Source organism: Oncorhynchus masou, chromosome 6 (genome assembly GCF_036934945.1).
Source record: "Oncorhynchus masou masou isolate Uvic2021 chromosome 6, UVic_Omas_1.1, whole genome shotgun sequence".
In the NCBI taxonomy this organism is placed as follows: Eukaryota; Metazoa; Chordata; class Actinopteri; order Salmoniformes; family Salmonidae; genus Oncorhynchus; species Oncorhynchus masou.
Window position 1 is genome coordinate 62,961,099 of NC_088217.1, and position 19,907 is coordinate 62,981,005.

Below are 19,907 nucleotides of genomic sequence, written 5' to 3' on the forward strand. Positions count from 1 at the left end.
CTATCCAACGTTAGCCAGTTAGCTTACGTGCTTTAATGTCGTTGTGAGGTCAGAACGCTTGGATTGACCCTACTCCTCAGCCATATAGTATTAGTTTACAAACAGTGGCATTATACGAGCTCATGTTTTGGTTTCTGGTGGGGTAATACAGTTGAAACATTTGAGGCATTTATCAAATCAAATCAAATTTATTTATATAGCCCTTCGTACATCAGCTGATATGTCAATGTGCTGTACAGAAACCCAGCCTAAAACACCAAACAGCAAGCAATGCAGGTGTAGAAGCACGGTTGCTAGGAAAAACTCCCTAGAAAGGCCAAAACCTAGGAAGAAACCTAGAGGAACCAGGCTATGTGGGGTGGCCAGTCCTCTTCTGGCTGTGCCGGGTGGAGATTATAACAGAACATGGCCAAGATGTTCAAATGTTCATAAATGACCAGCATGGTCGAATAATAATAAGGCAGAACAGTTGAAACTGGAGCAGCAGCACGGCCAGGTGGACTGGGGACAGCGAGGAGTCATCATGTCAGGTAGTCCTGGGGCTGAGAGAGAGAGAGAGAGCCCTAGCCCCCAACACATTAAATACTGGAGGCTGAGACAGGAGGGGTCCGGAGACACTGTGGCCCCATCCGAGGACACCCCCGGACAGGGCCAAACAGGAAGGATATAACCCCACCCACTTTGCCAAAGCACAGCCCCCACACCACTAGAGGGATATCTTCAACCACCAACTTACCATCCTGAGACAAGGCTGAGTACAGCCCACGAAGATCTCCGCCATGGCACAACCCAAGGTGGGGGCGCCAACCCAGACAGAATGACCACATCAGTGCATCAACCCACTCAGGTGACGCATCCCTTCCAGGGACGGCATGAGAGAGCCCCAGTAAGCCAGTGACTCAGCCCCTGTAATAGGGTTAGAGGCAGAGAATCCCAGTGGAAAGAGGGGAACCGACCAGGCAGAGACAGCAAGGGCGCTTCGTTGCTCCAGAGCCTTTCCTTTCACCTTCCCACTCCTGGGCCAGACTACACTCAATCATATGACCCACTGAAGAGATGAGTCTTCAGTAAAGACTTAAAGGTTGAGACCGAGTTTGCGTCTCTGACATGGGTAGGCAGACCATTCCATAAAAATGGAGCTCTATAGGAGAAAGCCCTGCCTCCAGCTGTTTGCTTAGAAATTCTAGGGACAATTAGGAGGCCTGCGTCTTGTGACCGTAGCATACGTGTAGGTATGTACGGCAAGACCAAATCAGAGAGATGGGTAGTAGCAAGCCCATGTAATGCTTTGTAGGCTAGCAGTAAAACCTTGAAATCAGCCCTTGCTTTGACAGGAAGTTAGTGTAGAGAGGCTAGCACTGGAGTAATATGATCACATTTTTTGGTTCTAGTCAAGATTCTAGCAGCCGTATTTGGCACTAACTGAAGTTTATTTAGTGCTTTAGCCGGAAAGTAGAGCATTGCAGTAGTCTAACCTAGAAGTGACAAAAGCATGGATTCATTTTCTGCATCATTTTTGGACAAAGTTTCTGATTTTTGCAATGTTACGTAGATGGAAAAAGCTGTCCTTGAAATAGTCTTGATATGTTCATCAAAAGAGAGATCAGGGTCCAGAGTAACGCCTAGGTCCTTCACAGTTTTATTTGAGACGACTGTACAACCATTAAGATTAATTGTCAGATTCAACAGAAGATCTTTGTTTCTTGTGACCTAAACAAGCATCTCTGTTTTGTCCGAGTTTAAAAGTAGAAGTTTGCAGCCATCCACAATTTTGGGGCTTCACCATGTTTCATTGAAATGTACAGCTGTGTGTTATCCGCATAGCAGTGAAAGTTAACATTATGTTTTCGAATAACATCCCCAAGAGGTAAAATGTATAGTGAAAACAATAGTGGTCCTAAAACGGAACCTTGAGGAACACTGACATTTACAGTTGATTTGTCAGACAAACCATTCACAGAGAGAAACTGATATCTTTCCGACAGATAAGATCTAAACCAGGCCAGAACTTGTCCGTGTACACCAATTTGGGTTTCTAATCTCTCCCAAAGAATGTGGTGATCGATGGTATCAAAAGCAGCACTAAGGTCTAGGAGCACGAGGAGAGATGCAGAGCCTCGGTCCGATGCCATTAAAATGTCATTTACCACCTTCACAAGTGCCGTCTCAGTGCTATGATGGGGTCTAAAACCAGACTGAAGCATTTCGTATACATTTTTTGTCTTCGGGAAGGCAGTGAGTTGCTGCGCAACATTTTCTAAAACGTTGAGAGGAATGGAAGATTCGATTTAGGCCGATATTTTATTTTATTTTCTGGGACAAGGTTTGGATTTTTCAAGAGAGGCTTTATTACTGCCACTTTTAGTGAGTTTGGTACACATCCGGTGGATAGAGAGCCGTTTATTATGTTCAACATATGAGGGCCAAGCACAGGAAGCAGCTCTTTCAGTAGTTTAGTTGGAATAGGGTCCAGTATGCAGCTTGAAGGTTCAGAGGCCATGATTATTTTCATCATTGTGTCAAGAGATATAGTACTAAAACACTTGAGCGTCTCTCTTGATCCTAGGTCCTGGCAGAGTTGTGCAGACTCAGGACAACTGAGCTTTGAAGGAATACGCAGATTTTAAAGAGGAGTCCGTAATTTGCTTTCTAATAATCATAATCTTTTCCTCAAAGAAGTTCATGATTTTATCACTGCTGAAGTGAAAGTCATCCTCTTGGGGAATGCTGCTTTTTAGTTAGCTTTGCAACAGTATCAAAAAGGAATTTCGGATTGTTCTTATTTTCCTCAATTAAGTTAGAAAAATAGGATGATCGAGCAGCAGTAAGGGCTCTTCGGTACTGTCTTTCCAAGCTAGTCAGAAGACTTCCAGTTTGGTGTGGCGCCATTTCCGTTCCAATTTTCTGGAAGCTTGCTTCAGAGCTCAGGTATTTTCTGTGTACCAGGGAGCTAGTTTCTTATGAGAAATGTTTTGAGTTTTTAGGGGTGCAACTGCATCTTGGGTATTGCGCAAGGTTAAATTGAGTTCCTCAGTTAGGGGGTTAACTGATTTTTGTCCTCTCGTGTCCTTGGGTAGACCGAGGGAATCTGGAAGGACATCAAGGAATCTTTGTGTTGTCTGTGAATTTATAGCACGACTTTTGATGTTCCTTGGTTGGGGTCTGAGCAGATTATTTGTTGCAATTGCAAACCTAATAAAAATAAGTATATTTATGAGTTATATTCTTCAAGAATCCATGGTTATATAGTTAATGGGTCTTTCTATAACTGCCAGTGAAGATTTCCTGTGGGAGTCAAATTGTTAGAGCTGTTAAGTCATTGTATAATATTCTGGCAATTATTTTCATGCCATAACATTGAAGGTGAAAGTTTGTATTTTCTTAGCAAGGTGTTGCTAAAATAATGTTAGTTGCTAATCGCTAGTTAGCAGGCTAGCTAGCTTGCTAAATGTATTAAGAGTCAGAGCAAATGTAGCTAACTAATACTGCCTGATACCAGTGCAGGTGTAGTCCAGATAAGCATGTTTGTGCAGCGTTATCTTATCAGAGAGGAATAAGAGAAGTGTGAATATGTTGGCTGGATAGCCGGCTATGTGAAGTAAGTCAACATGTAATGTAACATTTAATTAGGGTCACCTGGAAACACTGACCAACACTTTGGTGCCTACCATGTCTTCTTCTCTGAGGTTTGTCAGACTACACTCACCAGGTGTATTGCTGCCACCTACTGTACGGGGTTGTGAAAAATAACCAAAATGCAACAAAAAAATTGGATTAACAAATCATGCTAATTACGAAAAATAAATGATAAAATAAACATGAACTAAATTCACTCCACTACCCTGAATTTCAAACAAAAACGGTACTATTCCGATCCCTACACAGGTTCAGGAACCTGGGAGGGGGAACCTCTTCAGACTGTACTCCCTGTAACATTTTGGCTGTAGATTTCTGGATCTCCAGGACTTTATTTGCCGCCTTCACAATGATGTCAAGCTTCTTAGATGTTTCATTAGTTTTACTAGTGCAATTTATCTCTTGCTCTATAAACACAACAAATTCCACCTTCTACACTATTAGTGTGTTGGGATCCTTCTCCTGCATGGCATCACTGCAGACTGTGGGACATCCACTACCATCTCCTCTCTAAGCACTCCTTCAGCTATTTTCACAACCTTCACATAGGACACCTGCTGGATGAGACTCATCCTAGCTACTGCAACCTCCTTCATCCATACAGGGCACTCCAGGAACTCGGGAACGTGATTCCCATCACAATTATAACATGCTTCATCTGACTATGACATATTTATTCCTTCGAAAAAACACTTGCCGTGTGTCCAAACTTTTTACAATTGTAACACCGCAGCGGCTTCTGTACAGTTGTGGCCAAAAGTTTTGAGAACGACACAAATATACATTTTCACAAAGTCTGCTGCCGCAGTTTGTATGATGACAATTTGCATTTACTCCAGAATGTTGTGAAGAGTGATCAGGTGAATTGCAAATAATTACAAAGTCCCTCTTTGCCATGCAAATTAACTGAATCCCCAAAAAAACATTTCCACTGCATTTCAGCCCTGCCACAAAAGGACCAGCTGACATGTCAGTGACTCTCTCGTTAACACAGGTGTGAGTGTTGACGAGGACAAGGCTGGAGATCACTCTGTCATGCTGATTGAGTTTGAATAACAGACTGGATGCTTCAAACGGAGGGTGGTGCTTGGAATCATTGCTCTTCCTCCGTCAGCCATTGTTACCTACAAGGAAACTAGTGCCATTATCATTCTTTTTAGTACAAAAAGGACTTCACAGGCAAGGATATTGCTGCCAGTAAGATTGATAAATGGTTGATTTCAGTGCAGATCATCAAGAACTTCAAGGAGAGTGGTTCATTTTTTGTGAAGAAGTCTTCAAGGCACCCAAGAAAGTCCTGCAAGCGCCAGGACCGTCCCCTAAAGTTGATTCAGCTGCTGGATCGGGCACCACCAGTACAGAGCTTGCTCAGGAATGGCAGCAGGCAGGTGTGAGTGCATCTGCACACGCAGTGAGGCGAAGACTTTTGGAGGATGGCCTGGTGTCAAGAAGGGCAGCAACGAAGCCACTTCTCTCCAGGAAAACTGTGGTGGACCCTTGCCAGTTGGTCAGCGCATGCTTGGAGCATACGTCCTGGTAATCCGTGGCCCTACAGCCTTGTGAGTGTTAACCTGTTTGAAGGTCTTACTCACATCGGCTGTGGAGATTGTGATCACACAGTCGTCCGGAACAACTGATGCTCTCATGCATGTTTCAGTGTTACTTTCCTCGACGTGAGCATAGATGTAATTTAACTCATCTAGTAGGCTCGTGTCACTGGGCAGCTATCTGCTGTGCTTCCCTTTTGTAGTCTGTAATAGTTTGCAAGCCCTGCCACATCCGACGAGGGTTGGAGACTGTGTTCAAGGGGTATATCAATCTCCCCAGGGTAACAGTAATACGTTGAGAGATTTGTCCACAAAGGGTTACCCCTCCATAGGTAGCTCATTATTGGGATTCATTGCTGATTCCTACCTGTAGCTCACTATGAAGTGTCTAGTGATACAGGTAAAGGGCCCTGTTGGAAAGGGCCACACTGTCTCATGGTTCATATGAACTCCATTCATGGGAATTAGTTTTGATTACAAATCGTCCCAGTCTGTTACCACAGAAGGGATCCCTTTGTTCCATTCCCAGCAAGATTACGAGGTGCTTTGTCATTTCCAGAGGCATTTTATTTTGGTTACTGTCCATATGTAGCTTCTTTTTGGTCACAGAATGGCTGAAGAAGTGCAACATTTTACCTACAGCTAACTGTGCAGAGCAAAGCACTAATGGGGGATTTGAAAAGGCATATAATACTTTTAGCAAAACATTTTATCTGTGGAAACGATGTTTATAAAAACATTTGTGAAACATCACAGCACAGATATACAGTGGGGCAAAAAAAGTATTTAGTCAGCCACCAATTGTGCAAGTTCTCCCACTTAAAAAGATGAGAGGCCTCTAATTTTCATGTGTACACTTCAACTATGTCGGACAAAATGAGAAAAAAAATCCAGAAAATCACATTGTAGGATTTAATTAATTTATTTGCAAATTATGGTAGAAAATAAGTATTTGGTCAATAACAAAAGTTTATCTCAATACTTTGTCATTGCCAACAAATGTCTATAACAGAGGTCAAACGTTTTCTGTAAGTCTACATAAGGTTTTCACACACTGTTGCTGGTATTTTGGCCCATTCCTCCATGAAGATCTCCTCTAGAGCAGTGATATTTTTGGGGCTGTTGCTTAACAACACGGACTTTCAACTCACTCCAAAGATTTTCTATGGGGTTGAGATCTGGAGACTGGCTAAGCCACTCCAGGACCTTGAAATGCTTACGAAGCCACTCCTTCGTTGCCCGGGGGGTGTGTTTGGGATCATTGTCATGCTGAAAGACCCAGCCACGTTTCATCTTCAATGCCCTTGCTGATGGTAGGCTTTGTTACTTTGGTCCCAGCTCTCTGCAGGTCATTCAATATGTCCCCCCTGTGTGGTTCTGGTATTTTTGCTTAAAGTTCTTGTGATAATTTTGACCCCACAGGTTGATCTTGCGTGGAGCCCCAGATCGAGGGAGATTATCAGTGGTCTTGTATGTCTTCCATTTCCTAATAATGGCTCCCACAGTTGATTTCTTCAAACCAAGCTGCTTACCTATTGCAGATTCAGTCTTCCCAGCCTGGTGCAGGTCTACAATTTTGTTTCTGGTGTCCTTTGACAGCTCTTTGGTCTTGGCCATAGTGGAGTTTGTAGTGTGACTGTTTGAGGTTGTGGACAGGTGTCTTTTATACTTATAACAAGTTCAATTAAAACATGTAATGAGTGGAGGACAGAGGAGCCTCTTAAATAAGTTACAGGTCTGTGAGACAGAAATATTGCTTGTTTGTAGGTGACCAAATACTTACTTTCCACCATAATTTGCAAAACAATTCATTAAAAATCCTACAATGTGATTTTCAGGATTTTTTTTTCTCATTTTGTCTGTCACAGTTGAAGTGTACCTATGATGAAAATTACAGGCCTCATCTTTTTAAGTGGGAGAACTTGCACAATTGGTGGCTGACCAAATACTTTTTTGCCCCACTGTATGTATGCCCATGCATCTATCAATCCAATGTTATCATGATTTGCTATCAGGGATATTATACTTTAGTAATCCATAATAACCAGGTGGTTTAAAAGTCTAATAATTACATTGTCTTCCATATTCCTACAGAGACCTTGTAACTGGAGATTCCTTCAAAACGTTTGCTTACAGTTACCGTGTAGGGCACTGCAAGGTCTGGTGACCAGGGTCATCTGGGACTGCCTCCTGGAGGAATTCAGGTGTGTGAAGGCTACCGGTGTCCTGCGTAACTTTATGAAGATGGACTCTCGGACCAGGAGGGGACCTGCAGCTCACCGCCAAGTGCCACAGGAGAAGTCTGCTGCTCTGCAGGATTGTTCAGTCATTTTTTAATCAATGTTTATAAATTCCAATTATCTTTATCTGTCTGATACCCAGAGGTTGTAAAGTTCTGGTCTTAAATAAAACAGACAGAATTCCCAGCTCACAGTTGCTCAGATCCAAGTTTATTTGCGAGAGCTCTGCCGCGCATACATAAAAGGAATGTATTTGTAACATTCTAACCTACGCACATACATACACACAAACATAGGGATTTTCTCACGAGTCTCACCACAGTTTATAACCACTCAGCTGACAGTTACAGTCTCCCCCAGATACTAGAGCTCTGGTGGGGCTCTCCCTGTCGTATCTCTCCAGAGTTACAGCCAGGTCGGTTCAAACATAGGTTAATGCTCCTCTTCATTCTCTTTCTACATTCACATGCATTCCTTTCTTCCTAGATCTATGCTACATAACCCCTTCCTAATGAACAAACATTATTTAACACTACTAGAAATACAGGGTAGAATTCTGGTAGTTATAATTCTACGTTAACTGTATACATTATTTAGTCATTATTCATAAAAAAATCCCGTAACAAGGATGTTTCAAGGATGGGGATGGGGTCCATCAACGCAGCAAGAGGCAATCTGTGTGCAAGAGATCTTCACCTACTTCTTCAAAGAGGGTGCTGTTCCCTGGCAACACCATAGACTACACTATGCACAACCAAAGGCTCTTTTAAGAGCCATTCACATTGCAATAAGAGTATTCTTCCATTTACTTAGCTATGTCAACTGCAGTTATTCAATTCGCAGTTTCTCTCCCTTTGATTTCTACTTCTCATGTGAGGGTGCTGTTTAGGTAAGGGTGTGATGTCTGTACAAAAACCAAACAGGCTATTTTAAATCACCCATATTGAAAAAAATATAGAACAATTAGACACCCTATCACCTACACACTCATGAATCAATCTGGTTGATGGATTTTGTTGTGCAGTAAGCAGGCTCAGGTGGAAAACTGACTCCTTCCAATAGTAAGACACTTCATTGTTTCTATAACTACTCTATATTGTTTGTCCTTTTGGGTCCGTTCATGTTTTTCAGCATAAAGTACTCTGCAGCCACTTAGTGTGGTGTGGACACCAGGTGAGGCCACATATAGATTCCTGTTGAACACTGGCTTTAACTACCTTATTTTTTTCAATTAAGTCTCTCTCCTTCACTTCATCCCTCTCTCCCTAAATCCTATAGGTTATATCAGCTGTGTCGGTGAACCCCTCCTGCATCTGAACTGGCTACCTAGAGGGCACAGCATGAGAGGTCCCTTGGTCAGGTCAACAGGAAGTATTATTAAAGAGATTCTTTACATTGAAATACAGAAAGAAATGCAGTAGTCCCAGAGTTAATGATCCAAGGTCAGTTTTGCATTTCACCTCTTGATTGATGAATAACAATGTTAGAATTAAAAAGAAAAACACTAGGCTTAAACATGCTCTCTCTCCATCTGCAGATATGTTTTGATGTGAGAGGATGCCAACCCCCCAGTCCCATTGCCACCTCACCTGCTTTTAAGATTACCTTTGGACCGACGAGACACTTATGTAATTGTGATGAACTGAGAGAATATTTAGGTAGCACTGTGATACATTAATCATGTGCTGCCTTCCCTGCTCCTATGTGCTTACCTCTTTCCCCTTCTGTCTTTTACACCTCTCTCGCCACCTCATTCTTCCTGTCTGTGCATTGAAGTACAGATTGAACTTGTATTTATAACATTTTTATAATCTTTTCAGTAAAGTGTTTCATATTCTCTACTGGATGAAATGAAGTGTAATGTGATGAAAAACTCCACCTATCCTGTGTTTATCAGATCAATGCAGATGAGCATTAGATATTGAGATGAACCGGTTTTAGAGTATTTACATGATGCATAGGAAGTGTAGTTCTGTTTTTTAACATATTTCTGGATATATGAATTAACTAGTTAACTCCTGTTTCTAATCTATTAGTTACAATGTGTAACCATTGATGTCCCAGGACCAAGATTGGTAAACACTGTTGAAGTGTATAATTGTAATACATACATGCAGACAGTCATTCAAAGACTGGAATTTGATACTCCTGGTATTGGATATGACTGAAAAATAATCTCAAAGACATTCATACCTAAACTGCACCTTTATATTTACCAAGGTAGAGTACATGATCAGTGAATATATTAAATGTACAGGCTACAATGTGGGGATCTCATGCATGGTAATAACTACATGTATATACGACTTGCATCCTTGGCACAACATATTATATTCTACTCAATCCATAGGCTTCATTAATGTCATTCAGGCTGTTTTGAAGTTTATACAACTGGCTATGATAGCTGAGGTTCATAGCTAGGTTCTGAACTAATATGTATACCAAATATTTGGGTACACAGATCAGCTAGATAGCTAGCTACACATCCATAGGCATACAGGGATTTTTATAATCCACTGCACAATGAGCAAGAACATAGCTAGCTACGTTATTTAATCTATCTGCATGGCAAATATCAGTAAGGCAAGCTTACAAAATTGAACATTCAATATTACTGTCTATCACAGTAGAGACTGGGCGTGGTTTAAACTTGTCCAGCCTATTGCAGGCGCTCAGGCGGGACCCCGCCTCTTGGCGCTTCTGTTGATAGATGTAACTTGCTTGTGAAGAACATCCAGGTTCTCATGCTCCATAACGTTATCTCGCACCTGGCTCCTGTTATCTAACAAAAGACCGCTTGTTCTCGCAACACCCCACCCCCGAATGTGCCCCCCTCCCAACTAATTTGAACAGTTGCTGTCTTCATGCTTCTCTGTATTTTTCCATCATGAGAAAGTCCCATGTACCTGATACTTTTAACAATGTTTCAAGTCAGCTATGTTGCATAACACATACATACATCCACACAAGCCAACAGCAGATAATATTCAATCATATATATGGTAATGGATATAATGTAAAATACAGGATCCAACATCAGCCATCTTTGATCCAGTTCAGTTCTGTGTATGGGTACCCCATCTCTACTAGTATTTATGTCAGCCATCTTTGATCCAGTTCAGGTCTGTGTAGAGGTACCCCTCTCTCCTCGTATCTGTCCGCCATCATTGCTGAAGAAAGTCTAACAGTCACGAATGCAGCAGCAGCCTACCCTGGTCCTAGTGCCGACCCTATCGTAAGTTTAAGATGCGATGGAGCAGTTGACGAAAAAAGGAAATCACATAAAAAAAATATATTGACTGATATTGATTTATTTAGTGGGGGCTAATTAATATTTTAGGCCTATTGACGTCAAAGATTCCTAACCTTTAACTTTTTGTCTGAAAATTAAATATACATTTACCCAACTGCGTTACCCACTCCAGTCAGCAGATGGCGGTCTGCGACTTTAAGGCAATGCTGTTAGTGTGACGTATAATCTAGTGGACGGAACGCTTCTTTCAACAGCAGCAAGTTAGTCAGCCACCTCGGTAGATTGCTAGACGAAATAGCTGAATCAATAAAGCTCTTTAGACGCGTATATTAGTCACTGTGTTTTAAAACCACTTCTGTGGTCTAGTTAGTTATCCGATTTAATTTAATATTTACGGTGTTATTATTATTCAGCTAGCGGACTGGTTAAGTTAGCATTAGCATAGCTAACATCCCGACCATGCGGTCACTAAGCTACTCTCCTTCTAATGAAGGGGATATCACAGTAAAACAAGAAGTAGAGTGTGAGGCTGTTACTGTGAAAGATGAAGACGCGTTCAGAGTGAAAGAGGAGGAGGATGTTACAGTAAAGGGAGAGGAGGGTGCAGTTTATGGATTGAAAGAGGAGTGGGAGATGACTGTTAAACCGAAAAAGGAGGAGGAAGAAGAGAAGGAGGAAACTGGATATCTGGGCCCGGTTTCCCAAACGCATCTTAAGGCATCCAATGGTTCTAACGGTGAATTTAGCCATAAGATGGTTTTGAAAAACCGTTCCCGGATTAACACTAGTAAGTACTGTCTTAAAAACAGGCACAAACTCTGCAGTTGTTGAACTGATGTTTGGTGTTAAAGCGGAAATCTGCAATTGCTACATCCACATTGTGACTTTTAAATTATTTATTTATAGCCATTGATTATTGAAGAATATAACACATGCTTCATGAGCTTAGTTCAACTGTTGTACGCCATCGGATCCCCAAATAAGCTTTTTTTTACTCTAATGTTTAGAAACAATGTAAATCAACACTGTATAGCCTCAACATTGTTAAAACTATAATGTTGATATCATAGATGGTCAGTCCTTGCATCCATAGGTCTGTCTGTCTGTAGTTACATTTCTCCAACCCCATAATCATCTTTTTACCAAAACAGTGGTGAATTACAGATTTGTTATTGTCTGAACTGCAGATTGCTGGGTTTTGTGTTTTTTTTTAAACAGCAACAAAATGGCTGCACAGAGACTCTGTTTGGTAAACATCTGAGGGATGGGGGAAGGAGAAGTGTAACCTCTCTCAGATTCATAGAGAACGCTATTGTAGAAACCGTAACCCAACATCTAGCGACCTCGTCAAGAATTTCAGACATCTTGGTGTAACACTTAAAGGTGTTGGCTTGACAGTCGCTGTAGCCAGGTTTGAGTTCAGCTCAGGGCTACCCCCTGAATCCACTACACTATGAATACAACGACTGGCCATGCATGATGTCATAATAATAGTTTAACCGGGTTTCTAGGCGATATCATATATACTAGAATTCATCCATGGTGTCATAATGATAGTTTAACCAGGTTTCTAGGCTAAACAGTATATTCTTGAATTCATTCATGATATCATAATGATAGTTTAACCAGGTTTCTAGGCTATATAGTATATTCTAGAATCCATCCATGATATCATAATGATAGTTTAACCAGGTTTCTAGGATATATATTATTATCATATTTATTTCATGCCATTACATCAATATGCCCAACCAGAAGAGAGAGAACTCTTCCTGAACCACCACCTCCTGCTGGCGATCATAAATTCTGAAGGTGCTGGTAATAGTCAACACAAGTACTCTGCAACCTACATTTGGAGTGCAAATTTATCTTACCATTTATACTGATCTGCATGCCCGTTATGATTTTAATATTCACATTTTAATGGAACAGTTTCATTTAATTGATAATAGTATCTCAGAATCATTGTCTGCGATTAATCTACATTCTAAATCTAAATGAAAATTCTACAAGTCTAAAAGTTACTTTTATTGCCAACTATGTAAATAATTGCCTACATAAAGCCAACAAATAAAAACATTGCAAATAAATATCTTGTAAATCACATGGCCTGTCTCCAACGAACTTGAAACCTTGTTTAAAATTATTCGGGGCTCTCGGTTTCCCGCGCCATTGAGTTTGGTACAGACACAGTTGTTGGCTATTTGTGGAAGGGATAAGAGGTACTTGGGTATTTTATGACATTTCCACTGGATCAGCGCGTTACATTTTTCCCTTTGGTTATCGAAAGTGCAAGAGCTGGAAATGTTTTTGAAGTACTTTAAAGAACTATTCTCACTTGCAATTGATTTTGAGTAGACTTTGTTTACTTGCTGTTTGAGGTGAAGAGAAATTTGCTATGAGAAGCTCCTCAGCTCATTAGTGGTGGTGAGTTAAGACAATCAGAAATACTATCAGACATCCCCAAATGGGCACATTTATAGGCCTAGATTTGCGCTCCGGCCAGGTAAACTCGTCCTACTTCTATATGCGTAGTAGGTCTATGTTGTTGTCAGGTTAAGTTATGGGTCCTACAGTAGGTCTACAGTGGGGAGAACAAGTATTTGATACACTGCCGATTTTGCAGGTTTTCCTACTTAAAAAGCATGTAGAGATCTGTAATTTCTATCATAGGTACACTTCAACTGTGAGAGACGGAATCTAAAACAAAAATCCAGAAAATCACATTGTATGATTTTTAAGTAATTAATTAGCATTTTATTGTGTGACAAAAGTATTTGATCACCTACCTGTTCTCCACTCATTGCCTGTATTAACTGCACCTGAATTCGTTACCTGTTTTAAAAGACACCTTTCCACACACTCAATCAAACAGACTCCAACCTCTCCACAATGGCCAAGACCAGGGACTGTGTAAGGACATCAGGGATAAAATTGTAGACCTGCACAAGGCTGGGATGGGCTACAGGACAATAGGCAAGCAGCTTGGTGAGAGGGCAACAACTGTTGGCGCAATTATTAGAAAATGGAAGAAGTTCAAGATGACGGTCAATCACCCTCGGTCTGGGGCTCCATGCAAGATCTCACCTCGTGGGGCATCAATGATCATGAGGAAGGTGAGGGATCAGCCCAAAACTACACGGCAGGACCTGGTCAATGACCTGAAGAGAGCTGGGACCACAGTCTCAAAGAAAACCATTATTAACACACTACGCCGTCATGGGTTAAAATCCTGCAGCGCACGCAAGGTCCCCCTGCTCAAGCCAGCACTTGTCCGGGCCCGTCTGAAGTTTGCCAATGACCATCTGGATGATCCAGAGGAGGAATGGGAGAAGGTCATGTGGTCTGATGAGACAAAAATAGAGCTTTTTGGTCTAAACTCCACTCGCCGTGTTTGGAGGAAGAAGAAGGCTTGAGTACAACCCCAAGAATATCATCCCAACCATGAAGCATGGGGGTGGAAACATCATTCTTTGGGGATGCTTTTCTGCAAAGGGGACAGGACGACTGCACCGTATTGAGGGAAGGATGGATGGGGCCATGTATCGCGAGATCTTGGCCAACAACCTCCTTCCCTTAGTAAGAGCGTTGAAGATGGGTCGTGGCTGGGTCTTCCAGCATGACAACGACCCGAAACACACAGCCAGGGCAACTAAGGAGTGGCTCCGTAAGAAGCATCTCAAGGTCCTGGAGTGGCCTAGCCAGTCTCCAGACCTGAACCCAATAGAACATTTTTGGAGGGAGCTGAAAGTACGTATTGCCCAGCGACAACCCTGAAACCTGAAGGATCTGGAGAAGGTCTGTATGGAGGAGTGGGCCAAAATCCCTGCTGCAGTGTGTGCAAACCTGGCCGAGAACTACAGGAAACGTATGATCTCTGTAATTGCAAACAAAAGTTTCTGTACCAAATTTTAGGTTCTGCTTTTCTTATGTATCAAATACTTTTGTCATGCAATAAAATGTAAATTAATAACTTAAAAATCATACAATGTGATTTTCTGGATTTTTGTTTTAGATTCCGTCTCACAGTTGAAGTGAAACCTATGATCAAAATTACAGACCTCTACATGCTTTAAGTGGGAAAACCTGCAACATCGGCAGTGGTATCAACTACTTGTTCTCCCCACTGCATGTTGTTGTTAGGGGTCCTACAGTAGGTCTAATTTTTTGTTGTTAAGGGTTATACAGTGGGTCTATGTTGTTGTTAGGTGAAGTTATGGGTCTTACAGTAGGTCTATGTTGTTGTTAGGTGAAGTTTTGTGCCAATTTGGCAAACACTTAGTGTACAAAGCCTAATTGTCAGGCTGATGGATATGCTAGCCAAAGAGCATTTTACTGGTTGAAATGTTTTTAAAAAAAGTATAAAGCAGTTGATTTGTGACAACACAAACATTATATTAAGTAGGACAGTCAAACGAGCCTTACAATTATAATCCAAAGTAGTGTGAAATGCACTCATAAACAACCTGGAAATAGAGGTTACTCCCCTGAGTTTTCCCCCATTCACATTCAGAATACATTGTTAAAAACAAATCTTTGCTCGCCTTTTTTGCTCCTGGCAGATATAGTACATCCATAACTAGTGGTTTCCTCATTACCAGATATACAACATCCATAACTAGTGGTTTCCCCATTAGCAGATATACGACATCCATAACTAGCAGTTTCCTCATTAGCAGGGAGGAGTTCCTACAACCAAATTGTGTGTGCATCGCCCTCGTGCCGCAATGTTAGCGAACACCGAAATTGTCCTATTTTGGAGACCAAAAGTCGTCTGGCACATTGCTTAGGGTTTTCCACAACTTGAATACCTCAATCATTGATGTTACTACTAATGTGAAAACAAGGCAAAATATGACTATTCTTGCTCATTTTAACTTTTTTTTTTTTTACTTTTACAATGGATTTCTGCTGTTGTGGGCCTTTAACCATCTGTCTGACTTTGTTGTTCATCCAGGAGAGAGACGTGACTATCGTAGATCCTCTGGGGAGCTTCAACAACATCATGATGCTGACAAGGCAGAGAAGAGTCTCTCCACATCAGAACACCTCAAGAAACACCAGCAGAGACCCACAGGGAAGAGAACTCACCGCTGCTCTGATTGTGGGAAGAGATTCACCTCATCAGGCATTAAAATTCATCAGACAATCCACATAGGAGAGAGACCTTTTAGCTGTACACAACGTGGGAAGAGTTTTACTCAGTCAACCACCCTGATATCACACCATAGAACACACACAGGAGAGACATCTTATAGCTGTGATCAATGTGGGAAGGGTTTTGCTACATCTCGCTATCTAACTAAACACCAGAGAACACACACAAGAGAAAAACCTTTTACCTGTACTCAATGTGGGAAGAGCTTTACTGGGTCTTCCTGTCTGACTAAACACCAGAGAACACACACAGGAGAGAAATCTTATAGCTGTGCTCAATGTGGGAAGAGTTTCACTACTTCTAGCTATCTAACTATACATCAGAGAACACACACAGGAGAGAAACCTTATAGCTGTGATCAATGTGGGAAGAGTTTTGTTACATCTAGCAGTCTGACTAAACACCAGAGAACACACACCGGAGAGAAACCTTATAGCTGTGCTCAATGTGGCAAGAGTTTTGTTACTTCTAGCAGTCTGACTATACACCAGAGAACACACACAGGAGAGAAACCTTATAGCTGTGCTCAATGTGGGAAGAGCTTTACTGGATCTTCCTGTCTGATTAAACACCAGAGAACACACACAGGAGAGAAACCTTTTAGCTGTACTCAATGTGGGAAGAGTTTTACTCGGTCAACCGCTCTGATATCACACCATAGAACACACACAGGAGAGAAACCTTTTAGCTGTGCTCAATGTGGGAAGAGTTTTACTACATCTCGCTATCTAACTATACACCAGAGAACACACACAGTAGAGAGACCTTATAGCTGTGCTCAATGTGGAAAGAGTTTTACTACATCTCGCTATCTAACTATACACCAGAGAACACACACAGGAGAGAAATTTTATAGCTGTGCTCAATGTGGGAAGAGTTTTACTCAGTCGACCAGCCTGATGTCACACCAGAGAAAACACACACAGGAGAGAAATCTTATAGCTCTGCTGAATGCGGGAAGAGTTTTACTCCGTCTAGCAAGCGAACTTTACACCATATAACACATACCGGAGAGAAATCCCAGCTGTGATCAGTTTGACCAGAGATAATCTGATAAAATACCTCGGATCAAACATCAGAAAATTCATACATGAAGGAGTTGTTTCAATGATATCAATGAATTCATGTCACAATGTTGTACAAGGAGTATTTTGATAATGTCACAATGTCGATCTGTAATCATTTGCGTCCTGTTCTATTGATTTCAACTTATATGCGCCTCAGGGAAAAATCCAGGCTCTGAATTGAAAGAGTTACTATTTATGTGATTTAACAAAAAGTGGCTACCAAAAAAAGAGATGTGTTGGCGACCCACTTGAATCAAAATTGAAGCAGTCTGTTTTATACAAATTGTCCTCTAACCAGGCATGTACGCATTATTCCCAGGTTCCGTGTGTTTTTTGAGCTGTTGGTTTTAACAGGACGTGCAACCTCATCTCCCTCCTCTCGCACAAATGATTTTTGCGATGAGTTATGACACATAATTGTTGTGTTCGTTTGTTTAGCGACCCCTAAATTTTTATGCATCACTCCAAAATGTAGCTGACTGTCTTCTGCATGTTGTCCTAACCAGTGAAGGGAAAGATATCTCCCATTTCCATGTTTTTTTTAGTTGTGTTAGTTTCAACATCACGTACAACCTGATTTCCCCCCTAATTGATATCGGTGATTTATTGCTACTTGTCAAAACAACAGTGTTTCCGATGCTTGTGCAGTTTATAAGGAGCTTGTTTAAAAAAGTAATACGATTATTATTAATATGATTATTACAAACAGATGTTTGTGTACATAGCACATTTTATGTTTAGGGTTTCAATATATCCCAAACTGTTTCTGAATATTTGTTATTGATTTGGACACGTTAAAACTGTGTTTTGACATTGGGGCTATTCCACCAGGCAAAATGTTGTTGAAAATATGTATTTTCGGGTCATTTTTTAAAATTACTTTAAAGCAACGTAATTTCAACGTACTTTCAGTAGCCGAGTGGTTAGAGCGTTGGACCAGTCACCGAAAGGTTGCTGGATCAAATCCACGAGCTGACAAGGTAAAAATATGTTGTTCTGCCCCTGAACAGGGCAGTTAACACACTGTTCCTAGGCCTTCATTGTCGATAAGAAGTTGTTCTTAACTGACTTGCCTAGTTAAATAAAAAGTGGACTAGATTTCTTGAAGCTAGTGAGTTTTCCGATTCTGTAAAGAACATTTTGAAAAAAATAATACTATTGTATATTATTATTTAGAAATACGTGTTTTTAATTGTTGACAGCCAGTAGACACCATGTTTGTATTGTAGAAGGTGAAGCATTGTAGTTGATTATAATGTGAAATGGAAGTTGTTGGTGGTGAGCAAACTTGTCCATCAAAAATATAGGATATATTTGTTGTCTTAAGTGGGAAGGTGTTACAGGCTTTGGATTTTCCATTTATGTTTTGAGGTTGGACTTTAGCTCGTCTAACTCGTTAGCACCTCTTGCTCATCAGCACGTCAAGCTTGTTAGCACGTAGGACGCACTGATTGCTGTCACCTCGTTAGTATGTGTTACACCTGTGCTGGCTTGTCCATCTCGTTAGTGGGAAGGTGTTTCACCTGAGATGGTCCAGGTTCTATTTAAGAGTGTCTGGCCCAGTGCTCCAGTTGTCTTGAAATATGTGGAGAGTCAACACCTTTAGTTGCTCCACCTTTTCCTATTAAAGATGTTTTTCATTTCAGGTTAAAGCTTCTTTTTGAAGAGAGATTATTTTTTTAAATGAATCAATACAGATCGTTTCCGGGGATTGGTATGGCAAATACCTTACGATTTGCCTGGACTGAAAAGGAGATGGAGCCGTGGAGTAGAGAGACATTTGGAAGGACCGTTTTGATGGGATGCCTCAGGATAGAGGTGAAGGAAGTGCTCTGCCTTCAAGGGAACCCGATTGAGAAGGCTTTCGATGTGACGTTTCAAAAAGAAGAAAAACATGACGAAGTGATGAAGATGGCAAAGGAAGAGGAGAAAACGGGACCGCTGTGCCATTATGCGGTGACCAGCCTGGCGAAGAACAACTTCAGGGTGGTCACCGTAACCATGTACAATCCGCATGTGAAGGATGAAGAGGTGAGGGCCTTTCTGGGGAGATATATGGACAATGTCTCCTCAGCGAGGTACCTCAGGGACTCCCTGGGTTTCTGGAACGGAAAGAGAGGTTTCCAGGCGTTACTCAGGGAGTCCCCGAAGAGTGTGGATGGCTACCTCCATCCTCCGGCGATGTTCTCCCTGGGGGCTGACAGGGGAACACTACTATGCACGTCAGCCCCCGTTCTGCAGGCGTTGTATGGCCTATGGTCATACCCTGGCCTCGTGCAGTAACAAGAAATGTCGGTTTTGTGGGTCGGAAGAGCACGAGGCCAGGGAGTGTGGCGAGCCCAGGGCTTGCCACGGGTGTGGCTCCAGAGAACACCTGTGGCGTGATTGCCCGGCTCGTCACAGGTCATACGCGTCTGCAGCTGGGGGGGGAGCGGGGGATGGGGGGAGAAAAGAAAGGACGCGTGCAGATTGTACGGATGGCACAGGGGAAAGGACGGAGAAGGACGAAGAAGGGAAGAAGGAAGAGGCGAAAAGAAAGAGGAGAGAAGATGGAAAGAAGGAAAAAGGAGAGATTAAAAAGAAGGTGGAAGAACGTGGAGGAGAAGAGAAGGGGACAGTGGTACGAGAAGGAGTGGAAGAGGGAACGGGGAGAGTGATGGAGAAGGAGGGAGGAGTGGAGGTGGGAGGGGAGGGGAGGGCGGGGAGATGGGGGGAGGAGTGGGGGGACAGCCTGCCAGGCTTCCTCGAGGTCGAAATGAGGGATTTGGTGGAGGAGTTAGCGGGGATGGGACGTTGTGTCTCCCCGCTACCTCCTTCACCAAAGAAGAAAGGGATGAAGAGGGGGAGCTTGGCAGGAAGTGAGAGGTAGGGGGGTGTGGAGGGGGAGGGGGGGGCTAAGAGAGTGGCGGGGGGGGGGGGGGGTAATTTGTCCTCCCGGTTTGCCTCAGCCCCTTGCATTTTAGTGGATGACTCCAGTGAGGGGTCGGTGGGCTGTTTGTTAGAGGG

General features: G+C 42.1%; 1 protein-coding gene across 1 annotated transcript; it reads left to right on the plus strand.

The window, feature by feature from the left end:
- The first annotated feature begins 10,915 nt into the window (after positions 1–10,915).
- LOC135542385 (zinc finger protein 501-like) lies at positions 10,916–18,546 on the plus strand. Its single transcript, XM_064969312.1, has 2 exons — positions 10,916–11,463; positions 15,634–18,546. The coding sequence occupies exons 1-2, from the start codon at positions 11,136–11,138 to the stop codon at positions 16,833–16,835; spliced, it is 1,530 nt and encodes a 509-aa protein (XP_064825384.1). The 5' UTR covers positions 10,916–11,135; the 3' UTR covers positions 16,836–18,546.
- The last annotated feature ends 1,361 nt before the right edge of the window (positions 18,547–19,907 follow it).